This window comes from Mauremys mutica, chromosome 26 (genome assembly GCF_020497125.1).
Source record: "Mauremys mutica isolate MM-2020 ecotype Southern chromosome 26, ASM2049712v1, whole genome shotgun sequence".
NCBI classification, from domain to species: domain Eukaryota; kingdom Metazoa; phylum Chordata; order Testudines; family Geoemydidae; genus Mauremys; species Mauremys mutica.
In genome coordinates, this window is record NC_059097.1 from 15524344 (window position 1) to 15548305 (window position 23962).

Here is a 23962-nt window from a genome sequence, read left to right on the forward strand (position 1 = left end):
CTTAGAATCCCTGTAAGACACCAAATGTCAGGTCTCTATTAAAAATAGGTAGCTATATCACATTCAACAGGGATTTCATTTTCTACACATTTGCAGCATCTCCCGGGGGAGCTGAAGAGGAATGTCACTTCCATTTTCCCATCCCTACCTAGACAGGGATTGCATTTCCCAAATAATAGGCAACATGCAGCTGATGAGGAAGGAGATCTCTTCAGGGGCGACCTCCTGCAGGGCCTGGGCCACAACTGCTTTGGGAGCCCAATGTCGGGGCATTTTGCTTAGTTCCAAGTCATTTACTAGAGAATCCTCCTCCCAGCCCTTTAGAAAAAATATTGACCTAACCAACTGAACAACAGGGGGACTGGGATGGTGATGGGGAATACGGGAATCCCTCTGACTTACCCTATCTTCCTCTGCTGTTACAGAGGGTGACATGACATTTTCCCCTAGCCCTGCCCTGTTCCTGCTCTTCGTTATAGTTCAGTATATTTTAAGTGATGAAAACAGTAGTAAAAATATCTGCTCTGCAGCACAACCTGAAGCAACAGCAGAGCAACTGGGACTGAAAATTGGTTTCCAAAGGGGGAACTTGATGACTAACAATTGCTTTGAAATGGGGGAACAGTATAACGGTGATGCTCAGGGTTTGCTTAGGTCAGGTCACGGGGAAAGCTAATGCCAACCCCTGCACCTGGGCTGCATCTGCTCTACAACTATAATTGTCTTTTTACCCCAAGATCACTAACTTGAGCAGCCAATGCCATGTGCAGCCCTAGTGGATGTCAGGCACAGGTAGTTTTTGCCTCAGTGTAGCTTGTTGGGATCAAACCTCTCTCCCCTACCTGGAGCTGATGAACATTCCTGGCTGGAGGGACACACACTCCTACGACTCAGAAGGACAGGAGCTGATAGAAAAGATCACAGGACTGACCCCAAAGAAGGGTGAGCTGCAAAAGGCAGAAGCAGGCAACTGATCTGGGGGAGCTGAGAGACCACATTGAAGATGGTGCACAGATCACTATGTGGGAATTAGCAAATGTGGATTCTCTGATGTGAGATAAGGTTTGAACGCTGACTAAAGCTTTTCCCGCAGTCAGAGCACGTGTAGGGCTTCACTCCTGTGTGGATTCTCTGATGTGAGATAATGTTTGAACGCTGACTAAAGCTTTTCCCGCACTCAGAGCATCCATAAGGTTTCTCACCCGTGTGGATTCTCCTATGTGCGCTCAGGGCAGAGCTGTGATTAAAGCTTTTCCCGCACTCAGAGCATCCATAAGGTTTCTCACCCGTGTGGATTCTCCTATGTGCGCTCAGGGCAGAGCTGTCCTTAAAGCTTTTCCCGCACTGAGAGCATGTGTAGGGCGTCTCTCCTGTGTGGATTCTCTGATGTGAGATAAGGTTTGAACACTGACTAAAGCTTTTCCCGCACTCAGAGCATCCATAAGGTTTCTCACCCGTGTGGATTCTCCTATGTGAGCTCAGGGCAGAGCTGTAATTAAAGCTTTTCCCGCACTCAGCGCATCCATAAGGTTTCTCACCCGTGTGGATTCTCCTATGTGCGCTCAGGGCAGAGCTGTCCTTAAAGCTTTTCCCGCACTGAGAGCATGTGTAGGGCGTCTCTCCTGTGTGGATTCTACGATGTGTGATAAGGTGTGAGCGCCGACTGAAGCTTTTCCCGCACTCAGAGCATCCATAAGGTTTCTCACCCGTGTGGATTCCCTGATGTCTGCTCAGGTCAAAGCTCTGCTTAAAGCTTTTCCCACACTCAGAGCATGTGTAGGGCCTCTCTCCTGTGTGGGTTCTACGATGTGTGATAAGGTGTGAACGCTGACTGAAGCTTTTCCCGCACTCAGAGCATCCATAAGGTTTCTCACCCGTGTGGATTCTCCTATGTGCGCTCAGGGCAGAGCTGTCCTTAAAGCTTTTCCCACACTCAGAGCATGTGTAGGGCGTCTCTCCTGTGTGGGTTCTACGATGTGTGATAAGGTTTGAACGCTGACTGAAGCTTTTCCCGCACTCAGCGCATCCATAAGTTTTCTCACCCGTGTGGATTCTCCTATGTGTGCTCAGGGCAGAGCTGTCCTTAAAGCTTTTCCCGCACTCAGAGCACGTGTAGGGCTTCACTCCTGTGTGGATTCTCTGATGTGAGATAAGGTTTGAACGCTGACTAAAGCTTTTCCCGCACTCAGAGCATCCATAAGGTTTCTCACCCGTGTGGATTCTCCTATGTGCGCTCAGGGCAGAGCTGTCCTTAAAGCTTTTCCCGCACTGAGAGCATGTGTAGGGCGTCTCTCCTGTGTGGATTCTAAGATGTGTGATAAGGTTTGAACGCTGACTGAAGCTTTTCCCGCACTCAGCGCATCCATAAGTTTTCTCACCCGTGTGGATTCTCCTATGTGTGCTCAGGGCAGAGCTGTCCTTAAAGCTTTTCCCGCACTCAGAGCACGTGTAGGGCTTCACTCCTGTGTGGATTCTCTGATGTGAGATAAGGTTTGAACGCTGACTAAAGCTTTTCCCGCACTCAGAGCATCCATAAGGTTTCTCACCCGTGTGGATTCTCCTATGTGCGCTCAGGTCAAAGCTCTGCTTAAAGCTTTTCCCACACTCAGCGCATGTGTAGGGCATCTCTCCTGTGTGGGTTCTATGATGTGTGATAAGGTGTGAACACTGACTGAATCTTTTCCCGCACTCAGAGCATCCATAAGGTTTCTCACCCGTGTGGATTCTCCTATGTGCGCTCAGGGCAGAGCTGTCCTTAAAGCTTTTCCCACACTCAGAGCATGTGTAGGGCATCTCTCCTGTGTGGGTTCTACGATGTGTGATAAGGTTTGAACGCTGACTGAAGCTTTTCCCGCACTCAGAGCATCCATAAGGTTTCTCACCCGTGTGGATTCTCCTATGTGCGCTCAGGGCAGAGCTGTCCTTAAAGCTTTTCCCGCACTCAGAGCATGTGAAGGGCTTCTCTCCTGTGTGGATTCTCTGATGTGAGATAAGGTTTGAACGGTGACTAAAGCTTTTCCCGCACTCAGCGCATCCATAAGGTTTCTCACCCGTGTGGATTCTCCCATGTGCGCTCAGGTCAGAGCTGCGCTTAAAGCTTGTCCCGCACTCAGAGCACGTGTAGGGCGTCTCTCCTGTGTGGGTTCTACGATGTAAGAGAAGGTCTGAGCTCTGATTGAAGCTTTTCCCGCACTCATGGCATGTGTAGCGTCTCCCTTCCAAGTGGATTCTGTCGCGGGTTATAAGGTCTGAGTGGCTACTGAAGTTTGCATCTGGCATCTGCTGCGTCTCACAGGCTTTTGCTTTTTCTGGGAGTGCACAACGCCCGGACACATTCCCTTTGGATCTTCCTGATAACGTTCCATGTGGTTCTACTTGCTCAGCGTCTTCCTGCTGGGGTTTCTCCTTCTCATTCTCACGCACCATCCCATCACCTGATGGGAGACAGAGCGAATCCAGGCATAGATCACTCCCTGTGCCGGAAAGAAAGGAAATCTCAGAGAGAGGAATGGAAAAAGGGATGAACAAACCAAAATATGTGTGGGAGAGACCAAACCTATCAGGAGCTGATTTTCCCCAAACCCTTCCCCAGAGGAGAGAGGAAGGGATCAGTTTTGGTCCACATCTCACCAGAACACTCAAGGGAAAGCGAGACCGGGGAGGGACCTGCTGCAAGTTGTCAGTCAGAATAGGAGGGAAGCCATGAGTGACATCTGCCATAATGATTCCACATCTGCAGGGAACAATCCTGAGCTTGGAGAGCTCACAGGGTCTTTGTAGGGCATCCCAAATGTTTCCTGCATTCCCACACAGTTGTTGAGTTGGTTTAACCAAGTCCTCACCTGTGCAGGCAGCTCTCGGGAGCACTTCTTTCTCAGAGGCCTGGAGGTCCGGGACCCACGGCTCTTCCCCTCGTTCCAGCTGCGAGATCACATCAGGTTTGGAAATTGGAAACCCTACTCCAGGCAAAGAAAAGAAGGGAGGTCAGTGGAATTTGTGGGATACTCATCACAAAGAATATTCCATGGTTGTAATCCCTGCTCATTTTTAAGCAGTAGAATACCAAGGCCAGCTTCCTTGGCTCAAAGTGACAGAAGAGTTAGTATTATTATTATAAATCATCCTCTCTGGCAATAAATCCCTTATCAATGGCTGTGGTTGTCAAACTCTCTTTTCTTTATTGTCTTATCTTTATGGTCACCACTTTTACCTTGTTAATCAGTCTGGTTCTCTAATTGTTTCTATGTGCTGTAAAATTCATGTTGCTAGGTGTGAGTAAATTACGTAGTGGGATATAATTGGTTAGAGAATTATGTTAGGATATGTTAGAATTGTCAAGTATCGGGGGTAGCCGTGTCAGTCTGTATCCACAAAAACATCAAGGAGTCTGGTGGCACCTTAAAGACTAACAGATTTATTTGGGTATAAGCTTTCGTGGGTAAAACAACCTCACATCTTCAGGTGCATGGAGTGAAAGTTACAGATGCAGGCATTATATACTGACACATGAGGAGGAGGGAGTTATCTCACAAGTGGAGAACCAGTGTTGACAGGGCCAATTCAATCAGGGTGGATGTAGTCCACTCCCAATAATAGATGAGGAGGTGTCAATTCCAAGAGAGGCGAAGCTGCTTCTGTAAGGAGCCAGCCACTCCCAGTCCCTATTGAAGCCCAGATTAATGGTGTTAAATTTGAAAATGAATTTTAGTTCTGCTGTTTCTCTTCGAAGGCTGTTTCTGAAGTTTTTTTGTTCAAGAATAGTGACTTTGAAATCTGTTATAGAATGACCAGGGAGATTGAAGTGTTCACCTACTGGCTTGTGTATGTTACCATTCCTGATGTCCAATTTGTGTCCATTTATTCTTTTACCTAGAGACTGTCCGGTTTGGCCAATGTACATGGCAGAGGGGCATTGCTGGCACATGATGGCATATATCACATTAGTAGACGTGCAGGTGAATGAGCCCTTGATGGTGTGGCTGATGTGGTTGGGTCCTCTGATGGTGTCACTAGAGTAGATCTGGGGATAGAGTAGGCAATGAGGTTTGCTACAGAGATTGGTTCCTGGGTTGGTGTTTCTGTGGTGTGGTGTGTAGTTGCTGGTGAGTATTTGCTTCAGGTTCTGGGGTTGTCTGTAAGCGAGGACCTGGCCTGCCTGCCAAGCTCTGTGAGAGTGAGGGATCGTTTTCCAGGATAGCTTGTAGATCGTTGATAATGCACTGGAGAGGGGCTGTATGTGATGGCCAGTGGTGTTGTATTAGGTGGAGCCTTTGTGGGAGGTGTGGGATTTACCTGAATAGGCCTAAGGAGACAATCCCAGATCAGATATTTCGCACCCTCATTTTGAGAGACTAATGAGGAACCACAAGCGGGTGGAATCCGCCACAGGATTCTGAAAGAAGGAAGTCTGGGGCGGGCTCTAGCAATTAGTTTGCTATGAAGTATCTCAGCAGTTGGATGCATTCATATATTAGAATGATTTATTAATCAGTGATGTAAATCATGAGTATTGAGGCTTGATGCTTAATTATGGACTTCCCAAAGGCCAGGTATGGTTTGGGGCAGCTATTGACATTATTATAATCAGAGCAAAGGAGCAGATGTGGTATATTGCCATCCTATTACCATAAGGAAGCGGAGAAAATACGTCTCCTAGTGACCAGTTTTTCATTTTGTCAGGTCCCCGAGACAGTGTAAACTGAAGCAGGGCCTCCCATCTGATGGGCTCCCTTGCGCCTCGATCTTTGTTTCCAATGGTGTCCATAGCTTGTAAGTCCGCACAGTGCAAGCCCCTCTTTACTATACTTCTCTGACTGTAATCGTTACGTGTATTGATCCTTGCCTATGATTTCAACTATAAATCAAGTGTCTGTGTGTTTCACCCAATTTCATCTCCTCCAGTAACGGTGAGTAGCCATGTACAAGGGCGAGCTGCACCCCAACACGTCATCTTATCGGTGTAAACACTGTCCAGGCTACACCACCAGCCTGTGACATCATCAACAAAGTGCCCATGTGTGCCTGGGAAGGGGCCCTGCTCTGGGCGGGAGGATGCAGCAAGGACTCAGGGTCGGTGGCCGGGGTCGCTGTGCACAGAGATAGGGAGGTTATACAGGGAGGGGGCTAATGAGTGAGAGTCCTGCAGGATTAAACCCTGATTTCTCTTGCTTAACAGAATTCACTGGCTGATGGGGTGGGTTCTCTGTGCTAACAGCTATTAGCAGGTCTTTCTTCTCCCAGCCAGCCAGGTAATTGGCATCAACACAAACACTAGCTTTTAACTTCTTAGCTGCTATGGATTTTAGGGCTGGACTTTGTCTTACAGAGATACCACACAAATCCAAAGGGGCTGAGGGTGAGAGCTGGCTTGCTCTCCCCTGCATCCTTAAGAGTTCAGCCATAAAACTGTTCTGCTCTGAAACACCAGTAACCCAATCTGTCCTCAGCCCCTGAAGCACAGACTGCTCACTTACAGATTCAGCATGGAGACATTTCTGTTCCAACACCTTTGTCTTCCCAACACGCTGGCCACACACAGCCACCTGGTTATACGGCTGCTTAACTTTCTTAACAGCTCCTACTCCATCTGAGACCTTTTCAAAGCTACCCACACTGGATCTCTCAAAAGGAAAGTCAGTGGATCCATTCACAACAGAAAATTTCTGGCTGTTAGGAACTGAAACTTTCTTGATTAAATCACTTTCACACCCTTCAGTTGCAGTAAACTGCTTGCATAGGCTACCATGAGGATTTCTTTCCCTATGAGCTTTTCTAAGCAGCAATTCACCCCTCTCAGAAATTCTGCTCTCACCCTCTTCACCTAGGGCTTGCTCTAAAGGAACACTTCCCTGAGCAACCACAGACTCTTGCTGGGTCTCACTTACATCCAGAATCACCTCTGGCCCATCAGGCAGATCTCTACACAATCCCCTGTCAGGCAGACTTATAGACTTCCTAGGTAACAGGTTAGAAGCACTCTCCTTTCCCTGGCCTGGAACAAGTTCAGGAATCTTTTCCTTCTTGCTACAAGTTGTCAAACTGTCAGTAGGTAACACAATTAAATCACCTTCATGCTCTCCTTGTGCCTGGCTGGGGTATCACCCTGATCAGACAGCGTTGCTACACCCTTTTCCAACCACACATTAGCAACTGGCAAACTACAAGCACCAGAATCGTCTGGTCTCTGGGATTTTGCTATGGCACTAACTGGATGCAACCTAGTCACAGAGCCATTCCCCCCAGCAGACACAAACTTAGGACCATTCCCTTCCTGGGCCTTAGCTGTATTTACAACCAACTCCGAGACAACTGAATTACCCTCAACCATCACAGGCTGAAAGGCACCTTCTGTCTGCTCCACAGACACAGAAAAGCCGGAGACACATTGTCCTTCCCCAGACACACAGCTTGGGATCTCATTTCCCTTGTCCCAGCACACAGGGCTGTTCACAGACAACTGCTTGGAGACTGGGGTAGCTGCCTCCATAGGCAAGTCAATACCCCTGACAGACACAGGCACATTTCCTTCACTGTCACATTTCTCCACACAGGACACAGGTAAGGGACAGGGACACTCCTCTTCCACTATCCCTCCCTTCCCAAACTGCTGACTAGACAAAGCCATCAGCTCACAAGGCTGCCTAGGCTCCTCCAAACTTTCCCTACCAGGCACATTGCCACTCCCAATGGATAAGCTGCTGCTTTTTTCACTACACTGAGCTACTTCCAGCAAATCACAGTTACCCATTTCAGGTTCACTTCTACAAGCTGTACTAGCCACCAATCCATCACCTATCACAAATTTACCCTCTCCTTCCTCAGTTAGGGCTTTAACCTGACCATCTACTTTAATTTGCTCTTGAGAAACATTTTCCTCACCAATGAGATCTTTCTGCTCTTGATCTAACCCAGATTCACTTCTGGGACATTAGACAGACATTCAGAAACTCCACTCACAGACACACAGCTTTTTGGCACAGACAAACCTTTGGAGCAACCCACCTCAGGCAAATCATTGCTCATAATAGATACAGGTTTAAGATCATTCCTCTCCTGTGACTGGCTGTCTGGACTGAACAAAGCTTTAACATTTTCTCCAGTTAAAAGATCTTTAGGCCATAACTTCCTGACGCCAGCAATCACTGCATGCTGAGCCCCATTCCACTCAAGGTGGATTCTGGCTAAAGGCACACGGACCGTAAACTCATAGAGGATCACAACACTCACACTCTGATTCGGTAAATAATCTTCCTCTTTGACCGGATCTGCTTTAACAAGAGTGATGTTAGAAGCCATAATTTGCCCTAAACAGCTTTTTCCATTGACTTTTACACTCTATGAATTTTCCATTACCACTCCCATACATAGCACTGGCACAATTTATGGGGCCACCCTCTACTGAACCCACAGTAACAGCATTGACATAAAAGGTGGCACTGTTGGGGTACATTTGGTTACCCCCAGACAACTGCTCAGAGTTATACAACATACCAACATTGTTACAAACTGGACATTCAAGAGGACACAGGCTCTGCCGTTCTTCCATTGCTTTTTTGACTTGGAGCTGAAGTCTGGCAGTTTCTTGTTGCATCTTGTGAGTCTCTTGTTGCATCTGTCGAGTTTTCTTCTCAGCAGCCAGCAGCTCCAGACGCCCCTTACGAGCTTTTTCTTCTCTCTCAGCAGCCTCTTTTTCTCTCTCAGCAGCCTCCTTCTCCAGCTGGGCCAAGGCTTGCGTCTCTTCCATTCGAATTTCTGCCAGTTTTTGCTCATATTCAAACCGCAGGCTGTCTCTCAAGGCTTGCAGTTTCCTTGCTTTTCCTGATGCTTTCTGTCTCATGGTCACTGATCTTTAACCAACCAAACTCTCAAACCCAAAATTCGAATTTGGATAGCGTGGGGTTCTGACCCAAAGCTTAATTGACCTGGTTCTGTGGATCCAAGCACGACTACGCCACTGTGACGGTGCGGTTCTGGTGGGACCCAACTGAGAGTGCCAATTCAGGACCAATTGCTCAAACAGGGCAGTCACAACCCTAGGCTGGGGTTTTTCCACCTCTAAGGCAAACCAAACCAGCCAGACAAAAAGGACTTTGGTCTCACCCCACTGGCTAACCACAAGTCACACAAGCAATTTCCTTAGACACCCCAGTTTCCCAGTATCACCACCAGTCCCACTCGTCCTGGGGATGAATGGTTACGAAAACCAACACCCCAATAAAAGAAAAAGGTTCTCTCGATCCCAAAGGACCAAGCCCCAGACCCAGGTCAATATACACATCAGATCTTACCCACAAATCACGCTGTTGCCAATCCTTTAGAATCTAAAATCTAAAGGTTTATTTATAAAGGGAAAAAGGTAGAGATGAGAGCTAGAATTGGTTAAATGGAATCAATTACATACAGTAATGGCAAAGTTCTTAGTTCAGGCTGCAGCAGTGATGGCATAAACTGCAGGTTCAAATCAAGTCTCTGGAGAACATCCCCCGCTGGGATGGGTCCTCAGTCCCTTGTGCAGAGCTTCAGCATGGAGCAAAGTCCCTCCAGAGGTAGAAGCAGGATTGAAGACAAGATGGAGATGAGGCATTATTCGCTCTCCTATCGAAAGAGGAGCTCATCTGACTGTCACACAAGCCAGGCATGAGTCACACACCTATTCACTCAATTTAGAATTCTGCAGGCAGCATATTTTCCTCTAACACTGAGGAAAAGGCATGAAAGCTACAGCGATTAATGTAGTTATTAATGTAGCCAGTAAGGATACATTCGATGCAGTTTTTAAATGACTGATGGCACCAAAAAGGCACATGTCCAAAAATTATACTAGTGGGTGGGAGATGAAGCAAAAAAAGGGGGCAAGAACATAACGTAAGAACATAAGAAAGGCCGTACCAGGTCAGACCAAAGGTCCATCTAGCCCAGTATCTGTCTACCGACAGTGGCCAATGCCAGGTGCCCCTGAGGGAGTGAACCTAACAGGCAATGATCAAGTGATCTCTCTCCTGCCATCCATTTCCATTCTCTGAGGAACAGAGGCTAGGGACACCATTCTTACCCATCCTGGCTAATAGCCATTTATGGACTTAGCCACCATGAATTTATCCAGTCCCCTTTTAAACATTGTTATAGTCCTAGCCTTCACAACCTCCTCAGGTAAGGAGTTCCACGAGTTGACTGTGCGCTGCGTGTCCCCGGACCAGTGACAGGGGCACAACCATCCCCGGACCAGTGACGGGTGCATAGGCAGCCAAGTCATTGGAAATAATCAAGGAGGAAGCCAGTGGAAAAAATGAATGGGGCCACTCTGTTTATCACCTTGGGGTCAGGGGCATCCTCTGTACCCCCAAACCAAGCCCCAGCCCCAGGTCAATATACACATCAGATCTTACCCACAAATCACGCTGTTGCCAATCCTTTAGAATATAAAATCTAAAGGTTTATTCATAAATGGAAAAAGGTAGAGATGAGAGCTAGAATTGGTTAAATGGAATCAATTACATACAGTAATGACAAAGTTCTTAGTTCAGGCTTGTAACAGTGATGGAGTAAACTGCAGGTTCAAATCAAGTCTCTGGAGAACATCCCCCGCTGGGATGGGTCACTAGTCCCTTGTGTAGAGCTTCATTTCCTAGCAAAATCCCTCCAGAGGTAAGAAGCAGGACTGAAGACAAGATGGAGATGAGGCATTAGCCTTATATAGGCTTTTCCTGGTGTAAGAACCTCTTTGTCCTTACTGTGGAAAATTACAGCAAAATGGAGTCTGGAGTCACATGGGCAAGTCCCTGCATACTTTGCTGAGTCACGAGGCGTGTCTGCCTCCCTCCATGGGTCAATTGTGTAGCTGATGGTCGTTAATAGGCCATCAAGCGAACTTATCAGAGCTAACACCAACTTGTCTGCGGTGTCACCCAGAAGCAGAGCACAAATACAAAATACAGACAGTACAGAGCCAGTACTTATAACTTCAACTACAAAATGATACAGACATACAGACAGCATAATCATAACCACCAACCCATAACCTGGTCTTAGCCACCGTATATGACCCCCTTTACCTAAGATTTGGTGCCACTACAGGACCTTGGTTGCAAACCATGTTCTACATGGTCCCAGTTTATATCAATAATGTCACACACACACAAACGAGTGAAAGCGCGCGCCTCACTCATCCAATAGGTCAATTTGGCACATTAGCCAGGAGGAAGCAACTCGTGAGTGTTTTCGACCACAAACCCCATCCCTCCAAATTTGCAACCATCCCTGGACCAGTGACAGGGGCATAGGCAGCCAAGTCATTGGAAATAATCGAGGAGGAAGCCAGTAGAGAAAATGAATGGGGCCACTCTGGTTACCACCTTGGGGTCAGGGGAGTGCTCTGTACCCACAAACCTTACCTCCCTTTTCACGTATTCACACACAAACAAGGGACAGCGCCTCAAGCATCCAAAAGATCCGGGTTCGGCACCTGTCAGAAGAGCTGGGCCGAGTCTTCATTTAGTCTCTCTCTCATTTAAAGTTTCGCATGGTGCCAGTCAGACAGTTTAATGTTTTTAGAAGGTCTCTTTTTATGGCTATAATATAGAACTAAACTATTGTTGTATATAAAGTATATAAGTTTTTTAACATGCTTAAGAAGCCGGGCTCCAACGGCCCGACCCGTCACGTGACTCCTCCCCCGCGCGCAGCGCTCCAACGGCCCTAACGGCCGGACCCGTCACGTGACTCCTCCCCCCCGCCGCCGTGCTCCAACGGCCCTAACGGCCGGACCCGTCACGTGACTCCTCCCCCCTCCCGCGCCGCGCTCCAACGGCCCGAACGGCCGGACCCGTCACGTGACTCCTCCCCCCCCCGCCGCGCTCCAACGGCCCGAACGGCCGGCCCCGTCACGTGACTCCTCCCCCCTCCCCCCCGCGCCGCGCTCCAACGGCCCTAACGGCCGGACCCGTCACGTGACTCCTCCCCCCCCCCGCGCCGCGCTCCAACGGCCCGAATGGCCGGACCCGTCACGTGACTCCTCCCCCCTCCCGCGCCGCGCTCCAACGGCCGGACCCGTCACGTGACTCCTCCCCCGCCCCGCGCCGCGCTCCAACGGCCCTAACGGCCGGCCCCGTCACGTGACTCCTACCCCACCCTGCGCCGCGCTCCAACGGCCCTAACGGCAGGACCCGTCACGTGACTCCTCCCACCCCCGCGCAGCGCTCCAACGGCCCAAACGGCCGGACCTGTCACGTGACTCCCCCCCCCCCGCGCGCCGCGCTCCAACGGCCCTAACGGCCGGACCCGTCACGTGACTCCTCCCCCACCCCACGGCGCTCCAACGGCCCTAACGGCCGGCCCCGTCACGTGACTCCTCCCCCCCCGCGCGCCGCGCTCCAATGGTCCGAACGGCCGGCCCCGTCACGTGACTCCCTCCCCCCCCGCGCCGCGCTCCAACGGCCGGACCAGTCACGTGTCTCCTCTCCCGGTCCCCCACGGAATGCGCCATTTCCAGCCGCTGCTGGGAGTGGGGGGGGGGGGGGCTTCGGGCGCGCGGCCGAGCCGGTAAGAACCGAGCGGGGCGGGGGGAAGAGACACCTGGGCCCGAGACCCCCCCCGCCCTGGGCCGGGCCGGAAGCTGGGGCGGGGGGGTCCCTGTGCGGCCTCCGTAGCGATGGGGGGGGGGCCAGTGGGGGGGTCGGGAAACCCCCCGGGGGGGAAGGTGAGTGTGTGTCCGTGTCTCGCCCCTGCCCCTCCCCCCTCCCGGCTCCCTGCGGCCCGTGTGCAGGGGGGGAACCGTCACTGCCTCGGTGCGCCGCAGAGTCCCGTAAAATCCCCTCCCCCCCCGGACCACCCTCACACCGCCCCTCCCACCCCGGGATCCCCTCTCACCGCCCCGCCCCCCCCGTCACAGCCACAGACCCCCCCCCGCGCTGGGAGTTTGTCTCCCCGCTGCCGGGGGCGGAGTCTGTGACCCGTTTCCCCCCCCAACTCTCAGACACGGATATAAAACATCCCAACCCCCCCCCCCCCCCCTTCTCCCACCTTCTCTGCTGCCGCCGGACCGGGCCGAGCGCGGGGCCCCGCCCGGATCGACCCTGTGCCCGGGTCCCGCGGGGCGGGGCCTTGGGGGCCAACGGCGCCGCTCCCCCCCGCCCCGCTCCTCGGTCAGACCCTGGTGGGAACCGCTCAGCTCCTATCCCCGACCAGCAACTGCCCCCCCACCGTGCTGTGTGTGTTGGGGGGGGTGTGGGGGGGTGTTTGGGGAGGGGCTGTGGGGGGGGCTGTGTGTGTGTGTGTGGGTCTGAGGGGGGGGTTGGTTTTGTCTCTGAAGTGCCTGACGTTATGCTGCGGTGGGTTTATTCTGCGTGTTGTGTTTTCCTACCTATCTCTTGTAGGGCAGCCTAGGGCCTCACGCTGTCATCTCTCTGCCCGGCTCCCCCGGCCGAGGCAGGGCCCGGTCTGTGTGGATTATCTCTGCCCGAGGTGTGTCCTACCTGCCAGCCCCCTTGTCAGACTGTTCCCGAGCTGACCTGCCTTAGCTCTGGGGACACCCACACGGATCTGAGTGGTGAGCAGCTCTGGAGAGAGGAGACCCCAGTGAGTGGCAGCTGGGTAAAGAGACTGAAGTGGGCAGGAGAAACCTTGACGTGCCCGAGGTCTCCCAGGCTGTCCGTGACCGAGCTAGAAATAGAGCCCAGTTCTAGGGCTGTTTTGGGCACTGAAGGTCTCTGCCACCCTGGTGTTTCAGGCGCTGGTGCAAACCCTTAGGACAGACAGAATTTACACTAGTGCGCTCTGATTGGCACTGGTGCACCATGTCCCAGTTTGAAGGCTTGCGGGGGGACGGGGACACTGACTTCTCCTGACCCAGGACACCCACCCGCGGCTGTGTGCAGGGACCGCAGCTGAGCTGCCCTGTCCAGACAGCCTGTGCATCCATGGGCAAACCACCTCTTTCTGCAGCCGAATACAGTGGGGTCTGGGGGCCTTTCCAAGCTGCGGGTGACGGGGCTCTGGAGTTACCGGGATAATAAGAACATAAGAAAGGCCGTACCGGGTCAGACCAAAGGTCCATCTAGCTCAGTATCTGTCTACCGACAGTGGCCAATGCCAGGTGCCCCTGAGGGAGTGAACCTAACAGGCAATGATCAAGTGATCTCTCTCCTGCCATCCATCTCCATCCTCTGACGAACAGAGGCTAGGGACACCATTCTTACCCATCCTGGCTAATAGCCATTTATGGACTTAGCCACCATGAATTTATCCAGTCCCCTTTTAAACATTGTTATAGTCCTAGCCTTCACAACCTCCTCAGGTAAGGAGTTCCACAAGTTGACTGTGCGCTGCGTGAAGAAGAATTTCCTTTTATTTGTTTTAAACCTGCTGCCTATTAATTTCATTTGGTGACCCCTAGTTCTTATATTATGGGAATAAGTAAATAACTTTTCCTTATCCACTTTCTCCACATCACTCATGATTTTATAGACCTCTATCATGTCCCCCCTTAGTCTTCTCTTTTCCAAACTGAAGAGTCCTAGCCTCTTTAATCTTTCCTCATATGGGACCCTCTCTAAACCCCTAATCATTTTAGTTGCTCTTTTCTGAACCTTTTCTAGCGCTAGAATATCTTTTTTGAGGTGAGGAGACCACATCTGTACACAGTATTCGAGATGTGGGCGTACCATGGATTTATATAAGGGCAATAATATATTCTCAGTCTTATTCTCTATCCCCTTTTTAATGATTCCTAACATCCTGTTTGCTTTTTTGACCGCCTCTGCACACTGCGTGGACATCTTCAGAGAACTATCCACCATAACTCCAAGATCTTTTTCCTGACTCGTTGTAGCTAAATTAGCCCCCATCATGTTGTATGTATAGTTGGGGCTATTTTTTCCAATGTGCATTACTTTACATTTATCCACATTCAATTTCATTTGCCATTTTGTTGCCCAATCACTTAGTTTTGTGAGATCTTTTTGAAGTTCTTCACAATCTGCTTTGGTCTTAACTATCTTGAGCAGTTTAGTATCATCTGCAAACTTTGCCACCTCACTGTTTACCCCTTTCTCCAGATCATTAATGAATAAATTGAATAGGATTGGTCCTAGGACTGATCCTTGGGCAACACCACTAGTTACCCCTCTCCATTCTGAGAATTTACCATTAATTCCTACCCTTTGTTCCCTGTCCTTTAACCAGTTCTCAATCCATGAAAGGACCTTTCCTTTTATCCCATGACAGCTTAATTTACATAAGAGCCTTTGGTGAGGGACCTTGTCAAAGGCTTTCTGGAAATCTAAGTACACTATGTCCACCGGATCCCCCTTGTCCACATGTTTGTTGACCCCTTCAAAGAACTCTAATAGATTAGTAAGACACGATTTCCCTTTACAGAAACCATGTTGACTATTGCTCAAGAGTTTATGTTTTTCTATGTGTCTGACAATTTTATTCTTTACTATTGTTTCAACTAATTTGCCCGGTACCGACGTTAGACTTACCGGTCTGTAATTGCCGGGATCACCCCTAGAGCCCTTTTTAAATATTGGCGTTACATTAGCTAACTTCCAGTCATTGGGTACCAAAGCCGATTTAAAGGACAGGTTACAAACCTTAGTTAATAGTTCCGCAATTTCACATTTGAGTTCTTTCAGAACTCTTGAGTGAATGCCATCTGGTCCCGGTGACTTGTTAATGTTGAGTTTATCAATTAATTCCAAAACCTCCTCTAGTGACACTTCAATCTGTGACAGTTCCTCAGATTTGTCACCTACAAAAGCCAGCTCAGGTTTGGGAATCTCCCTAACATCCTCAGCTGTGAAGACTGAAGCAAAGAATCCATTTAGTTTCTCCGCAATGACTTTATCATCTTTAAGCGCTCCTTTTGTATTTTCATCATCAAGGGGCCCCACTGGTTGTTTAGCAGGCTTCCTGCTTCTGACATACTTAAAAAACATTTTGTTATTACCTTTGGAGTTTTTGGCTAGCCGTTCTTCAAACTCCTCTTTGGCTTTTCTTATTACACTCTTGCACTTAAGTTGGCAGTGTTTGTGCTCCTTTCTATTTGCCTCACTAGGATTTGACTTCCACTTTTTAAAGGAAGCCTTTTTATCTCTCACTGCTTCTTTTACATGGTTGTTAAGCCACGGTGGCTCTTTTTTAGTTCTTTTACTGTTTTTCTTAATTTGGGGTATACACTGAAGTTGGGCCTCTATTATGGTGTCTTTAAAAAGGGCCCACGCAACTTGCAGGGATTTCATTTTAGTCACTGTACCTTTTAACTTTTGTCTAACTAACCCCCTAATTTTTGTATACTTCCCCCTTTTGAAATTAAAGGCCACAGTGTTGGGCAGTTGAGATGTTCTTCCCACCCCAGGGATGTTGAATGCTATTGTATTATGGTCACTATTTCCAAGCGGTCCTGCTATAGTTACCTCTTGGACCAGCTCCTGCGCTCCACTCAGGATTAAATCTAGAGTCGCCTCTCCCCTTGTGGGTTCCCGTACCAGCTGCTCCATGAAGCAGTCATTTAAAGGAAACTTGTCAAAACTTGGATGATGAATAAAGGTATAAAGTTATTACTGCTCAGGTTCTTCAGAGACCCCACAGCTTCTAAAAACCCAGGGGACAGGACTCCTTACCCAGCGAGGTCACATTCTCGTAGTTCTCCTGCATGACATCCCTGTAGAGGGCTCTCTGAGCGGGGTCCAGCAGAGCCCCCTCTCCCCTGGTGAAATACACAGCCACCTCCTCGAAGGTCACCGGCCCCTGAAAGAGCAAGAGTCCAACACTCAGGACCTGCTGCCCCACTCACAGCCCCACTATTCATGGAACAGCAGCACCAGGTAAATGGAGGCTCCGGGAAGCCCATGTTAACAGAGTCCCACCCCACTTTGCTTAGAGCAGCGAGGAGGTATCAGAGGGTAGAAAGAGAGAATCTTTGTGTCTCCCAGCTGACAGATGGAGGCAGGGTTGGCACATTTATCACATACCCACTAGCCAGAGTTTGATACAGGAGATGGGGCTGTCTCTGGACCCTGCTGGTGGCTCCCTGGTAGGAATCCCAACACTCTCCAAATAAAATATATGGAAGAAAGGGGAAGTCAATAGTAAAGACTAGAAGTTAGAAGGTCAGAATTGTAGAAAATTGGTAAGGGAAGCTATCAGAAATCAATGATCAATCAATGAAAAATAAGAAGGAAGTTTTTAGAAGTATATTAAGTACAAAATTAATCCTAACAATGGTAGTGGTAAATTACTAGATGGAAATGGCAGAATTATTAAAAATAATGCAGAAGAGGTAAAAGTGTTCAATAAATATTTCTCTCCTGGATTTGGAGAAAAACAGATGAAGTAACTCATAACATAAGGTGTTGACGACGACACTTTCCATTCCAACATTAACTCATGAGGACGTTAAACAGCAGCTATTAAAGTTAGACGTGTTTAAATCAGCGGGTCCAGATAACAAGAGTTTTCAAAGACCCGGTGGAGGAGCATGGTGGACTGTTAATGCTGATTTTAATTAGGACTTGGAACGCTGGGGAAATTCCATAAGACAGGAATAAAGCTAATGCTGTGCCAATATTTAAGAAGTGTAAAAGAGGTGACACATCTAATTACAAGAGTGCAGCAGCCGATACTGGATTTCATTAATAATGAATTAAAGGAGGGTAATATAATTAGTACCCATTAACAAAGGTTTAGACACAATAGATTCTGTCAAACTAACTGGATATCCTTACTGGGTGAGATCAAAAGTTTGGTTGCAACTAATAGTATTGATGTAATATACCTAGACTTCTGTAAGGCATATGACTTGGTCCAGCACAATATTTTGACTAGAAGAAAGATACAAAATACACAGGGCATATATTAAATAGATTAAAAACTGGGATTGTAAATGGGGAGCTATGGTCGAGTGGATTTCTAGGGGCTTCCCACAAGGATTGGTTCTTGGCTCTGCGCTTCTTAACATTCTTATCAATGACCTGGAAGAGGATATAAAATCATCAGTGATAAAGTTTGTAGTTGCCACAAAGATTGGGGGTGGTGGTAACTCATGAAGTGTCAGTAGATTCCGGCTCCAGCTCTGGGAATCTGGGAAGTTTTCCCAGCCCTGGCTGGGGGGTTATTTCCTGTTCCACAAAGAGGGGAAGTTCCATTCCCAGGCCCTATCTGACACTACACCCCACATTCAGCATAGTGGTAGGAGTATAAAATGATTAGGCCATAATTATTATGCATTTTGTGCAAGATGCATCATGTGCAGTGTCATTGGAAAAGTTGTGATTGGCCGAATATGATTATCCTATTTGTGTGCATGGATCATGTTTGTATCTGAAGTTATGGCTATTGACTCTGTATCTGAAGAACAAAACATGTCAAACCAATCTGAGAGCTTTCTTTGATAGGATAGTATCAGAGGGGTAACCGTGTTAGTCTGGTTCTGTAGAAGCAGCAAAGAATCCTGTGGCACCTTATAGACTAACAGACGTTTTGCAGCATGAGCTTTCGTGGGTATTCACAGGATTCTTTGCTGCTTTGATAGGATAACAAGCCTTGTGGATAAGGAAGAAGTGATGGATGTGGTGTACCTAGACTTTAGTAAAGCATTTGATACAGTCTCGCATGATATTCTTATCAATAAACTAGGGAAATACAACTTAGGTGGGGCTACTATAAGGTGGGTGCATAACTGGCTGGATAACCGTACTCAGAGAGTCGTTATTAATGGTTCCCAATCCTGCTGGAAAGGTAGAACAAGTGGGGTTCTGGGAAGAGACTGTCTAGGAAGGAGTAGGGCAGAAAGGGATCTAGGGGTTATAGTGGACCACAAGCTAAGTATGAGTCAACAGTGTGATGCTATTGCAAAAAAAGCAAACGTGATTCTGGGATGCATTAACAGGTGTGTTGTGAGCAAGGCACGAGAAGTCATTCTTCTGCTCTACTCTGCGCTGGTCAGGCCTCAGCTGGAGTATTGTGTCCAGTTCTGGGCACCACATTTCAAGAAAGATGTGGAGAAATTGGAGAGGGTCCAGAAAAGAGCAACAAGAATGATTAAAGGTCTAGAGAACATGACCTATGAACGAAGGCTGAAAGAACTGGGTTTGTTTAGTTTGGAAAGAGAAGACTGAGAGAGGACACGATAGAATTTTTCAGGTATCTAAAAGGGTGTCATGAGAAGGAGGGAGAAAACGTGTTCACCTTAGCCTCTAAGGATAGAACAAGAAGCAATGGGCTTAAACTGCAGCAAAGGGAGGTTTAGGTTGGACATTAGGAAAAAGTTCCTAACTGTCAGGGTGGTTAAACACTGGAATAAATTCCCTAGGGAGGTTGTGGAATCTCCATCTCTAGAGATATTTAAGAGTAGGTTAGATAAATGTCTATCAGGGATGGTCTAGACTGTATTTGGTCCTGCCATGAGGGCAGGGGATTGGACTCGATGAGCTCTCGAGGTCTCTGCCAGTCCTAGAATCTATGGATCTAGGAATAAGAACGGCCATACCGGGTCAGACCAAAGGTCCATCCAGCCCAGTATCTGTCTACTGACAGTGACCAATGTCAGGTGCCCCAGAGGAAGTGAACCTAACAGGTAATGATCAAGTGATCTCTCTCCTGCCGTCCATCTCCACGCTCTGACAAACAGAGGCTAGGGACAATATTCCATACCCATCCTGGCTAATAGCCATTGATGGACTTAACCTCCATGAATTTATCTTTTAAACGCTGTTATAGTCCTAGCCTTCAGAATCTCCTTAGGCAAGGAGTTCCACAGGTTGACTGTGCGCTGTGTGAAGAACTTCCTTTTATTTGTTTTAAACCTGCTGCCCATTAATTTCATTTGGTGGCCCCTAGTTCTTATATTACGTAAACAAGTAAATAACTTTTCCTTATTCACTTTCTCCACCTGAGGAACAAAGACTGAACTGGGGGAAGTGCTGGTCCCAGGGTAAAGGGATTTCAAGCTTGTATATGGAAACTTGGAGGACTGCTTCTATCATCAGTAAGGGGGAGAAATTGCTAGTTCAAATTCTATTCATCTAGTATGTTAGCAAATAACCAAAAACTCAAACTAAGCCTAAGTAATCTGCTTTGATCGCTTTGCTATCACTTACTGCTGGGAAATTGGCTGATGTCTTCTCTCTGTCCTTGAGCGGCTTAGGTAAAGCACTCAGGTAGCTTAGCTGGGTGTGTGACGTCACCTGCTGTTGTGTTGGGTGATGACAGGGCCTGGAGAGGCTGGCTGAATCTCCAGCAAAGCAGTGTGAGAAGGGCCAGCCCAGCTTGAGGGTTAGAGGGCACAGTGGTTCCCAGAAGTCCCCCACAGTGCACCCCGGGGTGACAACCCATCACACCCTACATTACACAAGTCTCAGCAGGTTTGTCACATCCTGTCCCCTTTCCCCACCCTAGATAGTTCCTGCCTCCCACCACCTGGAGCAGCTCCCACCCTCCTATGCCTTTACTGCTCCTCTCCCTCCAAGCAGAAACCACCACCAGCTCCCTGATAATCCCTTACCTGAGCCAGCTCCATTGCAGCCATTTCCTTCCCCCTGGGAGGAAGGGATGATCTGGAGTGAAAGGTGGACGTTATTCTGTAACCTGCCAGGGCGAGAAGGGCAAGGTGAGAAAATTCAGGTGGGGTTTTTGTTCATTCCAGAAGCCGATTCCCCCCAGGATGTTTCCCTGCTAATGGACATTCCAGGTTCTGCCACACTGTGGAGCACAGAGTGACCTTATTCCAGTACAGGCCTAGCCCCCTCCCACCAGGGTATAACCCTCTGAGACAGGGTGAAACCCTCCCAGTAGCAGAGTCTCTCTGTTACACTTATCCAGATTGCGGACGATACCAAGCTGGGAGGAGTTGCAAATGCTTTGGAGGATAGGATTAAAATTCAAAATGATCTGGACAAACTGGAGAAATGATCTGAAGTAAATAGGATGAAATTCAATAAGAACAAATCCCAAGTACTTCACATAGGAAGGAACAAGCAGTTGCACACGTACAAAATGGGAAATGACTGCCTAGGGAGGAGTGCTGGGGAAAGGGATCTGGGGGTCACAGTGGATCACAAACTAAATATGAGTCAACAGAGCTACACTGCTGCAAAACAAGCGAACATCATTCTGGGCTGTATCAGCAGGAGTGTTGTAAGCAAGACACGAGGAGTAATTCTTCCGCTTTACTGTGCACTGATTAGGTCTCAACTGGAGCAGTGTGTCCAGTTCTGGGCAGCACATTTCAGGAAAGATGTGGAGAAATTGGTGAAAGTCCAGAGAAGAGCAACAAAAATGATTAATGGTCTAGAAAACAAGACCTTTGAGGGAAGATTGAAAAAATTGTGTTTGTTTAGTCTGGAGAAAAGAAGACAGAGAGGGGACCTGATCGCAGTTTTCAAGTACACAAAAGGTTCTTACTAGACGACCTCTCGAGGTCCCTTCCCGTTCTATGATTCTATAAACCAAAGGCCAGAGAAGAGCAGAATCAAAGGAGTCACTCTGGGGGATTCTCCCTGTCACTGTCCCCAGGGCAGCTCTCTCAGGTTTACAAAGTTGTTGGATGCTCCAGCCTTTATCCAGTCTCTCCTGGGAGTGTCCCTGTCCTGGGCCGGGCCTAGTTTTAGCTTTTGGCAAGTGTGACCCCGGGGGCTCTGAGACGGGGCCTCCTCCCCTCAGCATATCTTGTTCCTTTCTGTGGCTCCCCAGTGAGTCCAAGTGAGTAGATACTCCTGATACAGACTGTGAACATAAGAGCGGCCCACTGCCTCAGAGCAATGGTCCATCTAGCTCAGCGGCCAGTGCCAGGTGCTTCAGAGGGAACGAACAGAACAGGGAACCATCAAGTGATCCATCCCCTGTCGCCCATTCCCAGCTTCTGGCAAACAGAGCCTAGAGACACCATCCCTGCCCAGCCTGCCTGTGACACTGGCAGATGAGGTGTTAGCTCTTGCAAAAGCTCCCAAGTCTTAACTGAACAGGGACAAACGCACGGCTGGAATCAGTCTGACTCACCTGCATTAGTATTGTTAAAACAGGAATTAGAATTATAAGAATGTGTTTAGTCTTTACTGAATGCTTGTGAGTTGCTGCCAGGGTTAATATTTGACTAGCTGCATTGTGAGCCTCTGTGGCTCTGTAAATCACCAGACAGGAGAGAGACTTTACCTAGGTGAAGTGCTGACTGGCAACCGAATGCATTACACTCTGCCTGGCAGTAAAGTTTCATCAACACCAGATAGACCATTATGGGACGTTAACGAAGACACAAGACTGTGGTTGTGCTCTTGACTTCCCTTTGGTTGAGTTTGCAGCTCAGAGCACATGGCAGGAAGGGGTAAAAACCCCCATACAGAAGGAACTGATGATCTGTCTGCTGCTTGGACTCTGGGGGGCAAAGTTTCTAGGCATAAGCAAGAGATCCCCAGCTCCTTATTCTTTAGGACTAACCCAGGCTATGTAGAACTTGCTTATTATAGAAGCTTCTCTTACCTTTTGAAATTTAAGACTGTAACTCGTCTGCATCTGCTTTAACCCGCCTTAACTTTGTAAACAACTCTGGTTTTAAATAAATCTTAATACAGGTTATGACAGGACTGGCTACAAGTGTTGTCTTTCTTGTGAGATCTAAGATTCAACTGACCTAAGGAAGTGACTGGTCCTTCGGGACTGGCAGTAACCTGAACACTGCTGTGATTCGTGGGGTAAGGCAGTGGTTCTCAACCAGGGATCTGGGGCCCCCTGGGGGGCCACAAGCAGTTATCGGGGGGGCTGCCAAGCATGGCCAGCGTTAGACTCGCCGAGGCCCAGGGCAGAAAGCTGAAGTCCCAGCGCATGGGGCTGAAGTCCAGGCCCCTGAACCCCACCACCTGAGGCTGAAGCCAAAGCCTAAACTATGTAGCTTCGTGGGGGCCCCTGTGGCCTAGGGGCCCCAGGCAGTCGCCCTGCTTGCTGCCCCCTAACGCCAGCCCTGGCTTTTATATGCAGAAAACCAGGGATTGAGGCCCACGTGGGCCATGGAGTTTTTATAGCATGTTGGGGGGCCTCAGAAAGAAAAAGGTTGAGAACCCCTGGAGTAAGGGACCATCTGTCACCAAGGTTGGCTCACCTGCGTGGTGAGATACATGGGATCACCCAAGGGGACTGTCTGGGATCCCATGTTGATGCTGTTACAGAGCCTGAAGCGTTTACACTGGATACTTGGTTGGTGAAATCTCCATACAGACCTCACACCCAATTGGGGTTTGTTCCCTGCTTCTCACCAGTCTGCCAGAGGCTGGTGCTCGTGCTCTCCAGTCACTGGGGACAGCGTTACAGAGACTAACGGGCACAACGCCACCAGCAGCCATTGGCAGCACTGCAGAGCAGGCTTTACAGGGACACAGTGTGGCTGCCATCCCTTCAGTGATGATGGATCTGCAGCAGATTATCTCCCGCACCCCATGACCCAGCTTGTCTCCTGAGACAGAGGCGAGTGACGGAGGGGGCAGAACGGATCCAGGGGGCAGGGAGAGGGATAACAAAACACGCCTCCTGGGGTCACCCCTCAGGACGTGAACATGACAGGCCTTGTGGTGGCAGTGAAGGGGGAGGGGAGGGAGTGGGAGCAGCACCCTCCAGGGCAATGCTGCCAGTGGGTCTCCCCACCACCTCAGGCATGGGGCTGACAGGGGGCCATTCCCTGGGCCTGGGCGCCTGGGAAGGGCTATAGAAACCCCACGCCGGCACAGAAGGGGTTAAACTGCTGCTCTAGTCGGGACCGGCCCAGCCCCTCCACACCTGCAAACCCTGCCAGGCCTGGAGCAGGAGCTAACAGGAGAGACCTGCTCTACTCTGGGGGGGGGGCACCCTGGGGAGGGAACAGTCTGTGGAGCATCTCCAGCCCCAAGGAGAGGGCTGGCAGCATTCGGGGCTCTGGCCTTCACCGAGAGAACTCAGCACCCGCCCTGAAGGCCACTGGCAGAAAGTCGCCCTCTCCCTGGCC

At 49.1% G+C, this 23962-nt stretch overlaps 1 protein-coding gene across 1 annotated transcript in view; it reads right to left on the reverse strand.

Annotated features, from left to right (window-relative positions):
- LOC123356631 overlaps positions 1-23962 on the reverse strand; it is an 871996-nt gene that overhangs the window by 641147 nt on the left and 206887 nt on the right. Inside the window, 3 exon segments of the mRNA XM_044999988.1 lie at positions 1203-1958; positions 2043-3061; positions 7716-7767. Of these exon segments, the coding sequence (XP_044855923.1) occupies positions 1203-1958; positions 2043-3061; positions 7716-7767 (1827 nt within the window).